The sequence below is a fragment of the Lynx rufus genome, unplaced genomic scaffold (genome assembly GCF_022079265.1).
Source record: "Lynx rufus isolate CCGP_SWC_20201006 ecotype Redwood Valley unplaced genomic scaffold, mLynRuf1.p SCAF_13, whole genome shotgun sequence".
Lineage (NCBI taxonomy): Eukaryota > Metazoa > Chordata > Mammalia > Carnivora > Felidae > Lynx > Lynx rufus.
Genome location: NW_025814827.1, coordinates 2,117,416 through 2,125,432, shown reverse-complemented (window position 1 = coordinate 2,125,432; position 8,017 = coordinate 2,117,416). Strand labels below are relative to the sequence as shown.

General features: G+C 55.3%; 1 protein-coding gene across 1 annotated transcript; it reads left to right on the top strand.

Annotated features, from left to right (window-relative positions):
* Positions 1-211: 211 nt before the first annotated feature.
* ODF3L1 (outer dense fiber of sperm tails 3 like 1) lies at positions 212-3,466 on the top strand. Its single transcript, XM_047074718.1, has 4 exons — positions 212-332; positions 1,248-1,358; positions 2,263-2,376; positions 2,985-3,466. The coding sequence occupies exons 1-4, from the start codon at positions 212-214 to the stop codon at positions 3,464-3,466; spliced, it is 828 nt and encodes a 275-aa protein (XP_046930674.1).
* Positions 3,467-8,017: the final 4,551 nt, after the last annotated feature.

Here is an 8,017-nt window from a genome sequence, read left to right as displayed (position 1 = left end):
TCCTGTGGCTGGCTGCACCCCAGACAGCCGCAGCTGCTCAAGCCAGAGGATCGACTTCCTTCCCAACCCCCACGCAGCCTCTGGAGAGGGGGAGAGAGTGGACACAGGGGTTTGGGCAGGGGCCTTTGGAACAGGTTCTACACAGGTCCAGCTCCTTGCCTACTACTTGGGTCTCTCAGTAGCTGCTGTTGCCCCCTCCTTGGCCTTAGCCATGAAGCTGGCCAAGGGGGCCAAGAACTCTGTGTTCTATGGGCAGCACCCAGAGGAGAAGGTTCAGGTGCCGTCACGGCAGGAGGTAAAGCAGACCCCTGTGATCATGGCAATGATCAAAGGTGAGAGAAGTCCCCTGCCCTGAGCCTGGGTTGATTTCTTTCTCTGCAGGGCTGCTGAAGGTGCCCCAGCCTTCCAGCCCTGCCTCCTGCCAAGTTCTAGAGGACTCTCCTCCAAGCCTACCAAAGACCTGCACCTTCAAGCTGAACCTCAGAGGCAGTATTAGCTGCTGGGAATTTTCAGGGGGGTATGGATGGGAGGGAGCATGGGGTATGAAATGCGGCCAATTTTGGAAAAAAGCTAGGGATTCAATGGAGCTTTTAGCCCACCTGTAGCTTTCCTCACTTCTCTCAAATCTTACTCTCAACTGAAAGCAGACAAACTAATTCTTATTACATTGTTAATGACTGATTGTTGCTCTATGTGGGAGGTGGTTTAGGATGAGGGAGAGAGAGAGAGAAAGAGAGAGAGAGAGAGAGAGAGAGAGAGAGAGAATCTTAAGCACGTTTCACGCCCATCAAGGAGCCTGATGTGGGGCTCGATCTCACAATTGTGAGATCATGACCTGAGCCAAAATCAAGTTGGACATTTAACTGGCTGAGACACCCAGGTGCCTCCAAATGGATATTTATAAGCCCCAATTTTCTCATCTGTAAGATGGGAAACACAATAGTATCCGTTTTACAGAGTTGTTGAGAGGCTTAGCTGAGATGATCCATATAAAATAGTTCGCAAGGTGTCTGGTGCAGAATACCTTCTCAACTAATTGTGACTATTATCTTTCATATTGTGCATTGCCTGTGTGAGGTCAGTAGCATTTTACGTGGAAACACTGTCTTTCCCCATGGGGAAGCTCGATGGTGGGATTTGTGGCAGTGTGACATCAGTGGGAGGAAAGCCCCCAGTGTTCTCATGGCACCCTGCCTCTGACTGGGCGGGTGGGCCAAGCCTGAGGGCTGCCCCGTCCATCCTCGCAGGTCCGGGCCCTGCCAAATACCTCCGGCCATCCTGCACGGGTTATGTAGACCATGACATCTCCATGTTCCAGGAGCCAGCCTACAGTCTGCACACACGGCACTCGGAGAAGCGTGAGTGCTCGCCGTGCCCGTCATCCCTACTCGTCGGGCTTAGGGTTATCATCCTTGGATGTTTGGGGCCGCAGTGAGAGGTAGGGAGCCATCATCTGTAGCCACAGGACCCTGGGAACTCGGGCCTGCCCTGAAGAGGACCCCCAGGGGGCCTGCTGGGTCCAGAAGCAAGCCAGCAGGGAGACGCCCAGGTGACCCACCCCTCTAAAGGCAACGCTGTGGGCAGCTCCCGGCTGGACCTCCTGAGGGAGCTTTGAAGGCAGGGATATTGTCACTGTCCAGATGGCAGAGTACAGTCTCCTCTCTGTCTGGGCTCTGGAGAGGGCACTTTAGCTGGGCAGGAATAGCTGGGGAGTGGGGGAAAATGGTACAGAGCGGTGGCTCCCAAGGCTTCCCTGGGGGGCTTAGAAATGCCTGGAAGGGCCGGAGCAGAGAGCCACAGAGGAGCTGAGGCTTGCTGGTTGAGGCCAACGAGAGGAAGGGTGGGCAGGGGTGTTGAGGTGTGTATCTGGGGGTCTGAGATCTAGAGGCCTGCTGGGTCCCTCCTTGGGATGACACATCCTCCTCAGCAGGGGAACCCCCTGTCCGAGGCTGGGCCTCTCAGTACTAACAATAGTCACTATGTCTATTATTATCCCTTGGCACCAATCCCCGATGGGGGCTGCCCAAGCTGCCATGCAGCTGTCATTTTATCTGTTTCTTTGAGCGACTTCTGGAGACTGTTAGGTCATGCATTAAAAGCCCCATTTTGTAGATGAGGAAATCAAGGGTTGGAAAACACCCAGGGAATCGGAAGGGAGCCCTCACTTCTGTTTGGGGGAGGGGGATCTCCTCTGGAGGCAGTCCAGGCTCACCATAGAGCGGCCTCTGGGGCTGACCTGGCCTCTCTGTGGCTGTCCTGCAGGGGTCACAGACATTTGCAGCCCTGGGCCTTGCTATTTCTTCGATCCCAAAATAACTCGGTTTGGAATGTCCAGCTGCACGCAGGTCCCTATGGGAGAGCGCATCTCTAACCTGTGTAAGATGGGACAGGGGAGGCATGTGGGAGTTGGGAGGTTGGAGGATGGGGGTTCACCCTCAGGACCTGAGCAAGGACAAGCGGTAATGACTCGCCTCTGCCAGGTGTGTCTTTGGATACTGGCATCCCCCTGCAATGTTACATTAAGACACTGATGTTGTCATGTCTGTGTCACAGTACTTAGGTCTTGAAGCCAGTGTTATGCACATATGTCGCCAGGTGATGATCTGATAAAAATGTCATGGGACTCATGTTGCATCAGGGATATTGTCATGCTAATGAGCTCACAGGCCATCGTGATTTCAGGATATTTTCTTGGTGCTGTCACAGGGAGGATGTCAGGATGCTGACATTCCAAGGGTGGCATTCTGATGACATTTGTGATTTTTATATTATGACAACAGTGTCAGTGCTGATGTCAGGATGGCCTAAGTCCCTCTCCCTGCCCATGGCCCTATGCAGGGGAGTTGATGGCCCTGCATGGTGATAAAGTGGTTATAGTGAAGTCACAGCAGGCTAACCAAGACCTCTTACCCATCAGCTGGGCACCAGGAGATGCGGCCTGGCTCCCGCCTTGAGACCCCTCCCTTCCATTCATCCACTTGCAGGCCTGAGCCCCATCCCAGCCTCCTGCCATTACGACCTAGAGAAGACCCACCCACCTGGGGAACGCAGGGCTCCCCAGTATGCTTTCGGCTACCGGTGGCCGTACCGGGTGACAGACCCCAACCCAGCCCCCAACAAGTACCAGCTGCCACTCTTGCTGGGGCCCAATAACCCTGTCAGCCGAGCTGCTCCTTGCTATAGCTTGGCCTCTGAGCACAAGAACTGGTTCTACAAGGAGAATGTGGCTGGAGGCCCTGGGCCGGCCACACGCTCCCGGCCTGAGCCCTCTGTCTACCAGAACCGCAGCCCCAGCTATAGCATGGCCAAGCGATTTGCCTACCCGATGGACCACACACCTCGGCCTGGCCCTGGCTCCCACGATGTCCAGAAGGTCACGGTGCACAAACCCCGAACACCTGCTTTCACCATGGGCGTCAAGCACTCACCCCACCTGTGCCCGCTGGTCATCGACATTCACGACTAAGGCCCCTCCTGGTGCACTCACCCACCCCTCCCCACAGAAGTTATTTTTCTGTACCAAATTGAGCAATTTACTGAGATTTTGAGTAACAGAGTTGGTGCCCACTGTGTCTAGCTCACAGAAGGCATTAAATAAATATTTTCACTTACTTCGCTTTTTGTTTTGCAAACACTCACAGCTGCTTCCTTTGGGCCCTGCCCTGGGTGAGGGGCTGGGCTACTGGGAGGCATTGTAGGGGTCCCTGTGTGGGAGAAGTTCTGTTCTGGCTCACCAGGGAGGCAGTCACGTGTTCTCCAAGAAACCCTGGGCAGCGACTCTGGAGAACCGTGTTCTAGTCCTAACTCTGCCACTAATGGCGGTGTGGCCTTGTGCAGCTCCTGTCCTCTGGGCCTCAGGTTGCCCTTTGGACAGTGAGGGGGGGAGCGTATGTCTGGAGGATGTCCAGGTTCCCTCCAGCTCCATAACTGTGTGACTCTGATCCCTGGCAGTGGTCAGTGCCCAAGAGAGGAGCAGGGCAGAAGACGGAGGGGTCATCTGGCTGGGGATGGGGGTAGGAGGATTTTTCCTGGCGGGGGGGGGGGACATAGGAGGACAAGCAGAGACAGTGTGTAGAAGGGAGGGTATTCTCGGGGGCGGTGAAGATGAGAGAAAAGACAGGCATGTGGGACCAAAATGTACAGGGCAGGAGCCTGGGGCAGGCTCAGAGGGCAGGAGCCTGGGCTGCAGGAGGCTGGCCAATAACAGGACCAGATCGTGGGCAATTGGAGGGCACTCTGGCTTTGTCCTCAGCAAGGTGGAGCTAGATAAGATGCATCATTTGCAGAATTCTTTGGACAGCGAGAGAAGGTTGGACAGAACGGGCAGAGCCTGCAGGCTGCAGTCAGCCTAGGAGGAGCGAAGGGGCCAAGTGGACTTCTGGGAGAAGGGTCTGTATGCCGCATATGGTCTTGGGGGAGCCGCTAGTGCGTCCCCACACTCAACAGCTTAGCCCTGCAGTGCCCGGCAGAGAGGAGCCAGGAGGGGGCAGTGTTGCCCTACTCGTGAGTCCAGTCCTGCCCACCTGCCTGCCCCGCCCCATCCCTTCCAGCGTTGCAGCTTTGGGGCACATAGGTGCCAGCTCTCTGGCCTCTGTCTCCGTCTCTGGGAAAGCTGGGGTCTCTGGGGCTGGCATTTGTCCTTCCTTAATTCTTCATATCCAGATCTCCCATCGGGAGTTGCCCTTGCCTCTGGGACCAGCCCCTCTCCCAGCATCCCTGGCCAGGAGGCAGAAGGGGATTTCACCCCTTTTCTGTAGCCTGGAGCCAATGGGGTGGGAGGCCAGAACTATGGAGGGAAAGGGGCCCAGGGAGGGAGGAGAGGAGGCAGAACACCCCCCAGGCCTGATGGCTCAGGCAGATGCATGTTCTTCCACAGCCGCTGCCCCAAGAATGCTGGGAGGCAGGAAGAGAGGGCCCCTCAGAACCAGTGTTGGGTGGCTCATCCTTTTGAGGGTGAGCAATATTCAGGTTTTAATTAAAATTGAAAATTGAACTGAAGAACTAACTTTGGGTAGAAAGGATCAGAGAATGTCTGTGGGATATTCAAGCAACAGCAACAACACTGAGTATTTTTTAAAGGGGTTTGTAGGCAACCCCACCAGGATCATACCTGACGCAGGGCCCAGAAATTCCCTCCCTGCCACCCCGCTAGCCCCCAGGCCTGGGGTATTATGTCTGTCCTGTCCTCCCCGCTCCTCAACAAGGCTGGTCCGGGCAGGCTCGAGAGAGAACGAGGGAGCTTGGGGACCCATCTGTCTTGCAGCAGATTAGAAAGATGTCATTTTGCCGACAATGCCATTTATCACAGCGGCTGCAAAAATTAGTGATGCTTGGGCTGAAAGTACTGGATGGGGGTGGGGGCTGGCAGGTGGCAGTGGCTGATGCTCTTCTGTGTCACCAGGTCAGGGAAGCTACAGGCCAACCTTTGAATAGGGATTTTCTGATTTTGTGCCTATCCGGTTCCAAGGCCCTCCACTGGAAAAATGAGAAAGCTGAGGCCCAGAGCCAAGGAAGTAGCAGCCATATGACAAGTTGATGGCCTGTCTCTAAATAAAGGTCTAGGCTCACTCTATGACTAGGGTCTGGGGTTCAGTATGTGACCAGACCCAGGGCTCAGTGTGTGGCTAGGTTTGGGTCGGTCTGTGACTAGAGTCAGGGCTCAATCTAGGACAGACCCTCAGCCTGGCTCCAGCTGCCACCAGATATGGGTAGGGACTGGATATTAGCCCTAAAGCTAGAATTAACACTTGGTTTGTGGTCCCAAGGGAAGGAGAGGAGGCTAGAGGACTCAGAATGAGTCTTTGGGGGATGAAGATGTTTGAGAGAGAGATGGCCTTGGGAAGAAGGGGATGCAGCCTCCGGGGAAGATGAATGGGACTTCCTTTGTGCCTCAGCCCACAAAATGACAGGGTCATTTAGCTTGAGATCGACCTTTTGATAAAGCAATCCCCATCTCTTGGCTTTGCCTCCTCTGTGGTGGTGACTGGGTAGGTTACCTGCAAGAGGTTGGTGGGCATGGCCTTCCAGGCTTGGCTGAGTGCTCACCCCACCCCTTCTGAACAACTTGGCGGGGGGCACACTTGACCTGGCAGAAATCCTTGTCTGAATTCTTTCTTTTTTCTTTCTTTCTTTCTTTCTTTCTTTCTTTCTTTCTTTCTTTCGAGGGGGCATAAGTGAGCAAGGGGCAGAGAGAGAGAATCCCACCAGGGGCAGAGAGAGAGAGAGAGAGAGAGACAGAGACAGAGAGAGACAGAAGCGGGGCTCACCCAAAGAGAGGCTCGTGCTCACGAACTGCGAGATCATGACCTGAGCCAAAGTCTGATGCTTAACTGACTGAGCCACACAGGTGCCCCCCTGGTCTGAATGGTTGTAGGACTTAACCTGTGCCCTCAGATACTTGGGCCCTGGAGCCTGGCATGTGATGCATACAGACACGATCATTCATTTATTCATCCAATAAACATTTGCTGAGCTCCTGCCCTATGCCAGGCTCTGGCTGCACCTGGGGGTACCAAGAGATGGTGAAGGCCCAGCCATGCCCAACAGGTGTTCGGAGAGCGGCTTGGGGGGAGGATGGAAGCAGCTTTCTCTAACCGTGAGCAGACAGTGGGGTGGGGGTGAGGGTCAGTGAATGGCACGCTGCCCTCCAGAGTTTCCTCCTTTCTCTCCCGGGGCAGGAGAGGCCTGACCTTCACGGGGCATCCCCGCGGGGCGTGGTGGTAATAACACTGCAATCACATGACGCTCCTGCTCCTCGATACCGGCTGGGGCTGCTGGTCTCTGTCATTCTGTTGTGGCTGGAGAGACCCTGAGTGCTAGCTGTCACTCTGGCTCCCAGGAGCTGGGAGGATGGTGACCCTGGGCCGGGAGGAAGAGGGGCCCTGCCTGGGAGACACATTGACACATCATCCACAGGCACACAGGTCGGGGTTATGCAGAAACACATGTCCCTTGCCCACCTACACACAGAGACAAGGCACAGATTCTCCTTATAGAATGTGCTCACTTGTGCACACACACTTATGCATGCACAGACACGACACCTTACTCCTCGCACGTACAGCCCTGACACCAGACCCAAACACAGGCTTTATGTTGCACTCACAGGGAGAGACAGACACGGGCACCACACCGTACCCGACACTCACCTTTTACTACATAGGCACACCCCCTCTCCAGGCGCCTCTTTATCTCACATGCATGCATACATCTGCTCGGGCTCAGGTGTACCTCTCACTGCCCAGGAGAAGTAAAGTAAATGATGAGAGTGCTCCCTCCCTACCATGCACAGGTGCAGACGGGGTGGGGGGTGGGGCTGTGGGAGGGGAGATTGGGTCTCCACGCTCAGGAAGGCATTGGGGCGTGAGCTGGGGGTCAGCCCTCCAGTCTGGGGTCCTGCCTCTGGATGGGGTGCATTTGGTTGGGAGCTCTCGTCCACGAAGACAAGCCAGATCCCTTCTCCCTGCCTTGAGCACTCAGAGATGCCCACTCCAGGGGCCACCCAAGGACAGGAGGACTGGCATAGGTGCTCCTGCCACCTGGCAATCCTGTTCCTGGCCCTTGCTGGGGTGTGGATGGGGGAGCTTGTTGGAGAGCACATGCCCCTGGAGTCCTGGTGCAGGTCAGAAGCTGCATCTCCAAGCTCACTGGAGGCAGAGAGTCTGCCCGGTCCTGTTCCTCCCGGCTTCTCTCCCTCTGTGTCCACGCTCTCCCATCTGGCTCTTCCCTAAGTCTTTCTGTCTCCCTCTGGCTTCCCTTTCTCTTCTCTCACTCTCCCTCTTGCTCTCCCAGTCCCTTGGCCCTGTTTATCCTCTAGAATAAAGACCAACATTTTCAATTACCCCCCAAATAACAGAGCAGTTCTCGGAGGCCCTGACAAGAGGAGGATGGTGTGGATGTGTGTGGCCTATGGGTAGATGTGGGTGTGGGGGTTGGGAGGTACCCATGGTCCCACTGTCCTTTGTTTGCTTTTTCTCTTCTGGAACCTTCATTTTTTTCCTGGGAGAGGGGAAGCACG

Coding starts and splice junctions, on each gene's coding strand:
- ODF3L1 (XM_047074718.1), top strand. CDS start 212: ATGAAGCTGGCCAAGGGGGCCAAGAACTCTGTGTTCTATGGGCAGCAC. Junction 333..1,247: donor GATCATGGCAATGATCAAAG/GTGAGAGAAGTC, acceptor CCATCCTCGCAG/GTCCGGGCCCTGCCAAATAC. Junction 1,359..2,262: donor CACACGGCACTCGGAGAAGC/GTGAGTGCTCGC, acceptor GCTGTCCTGCAG/GGGTCACAGACATTTGCAGC.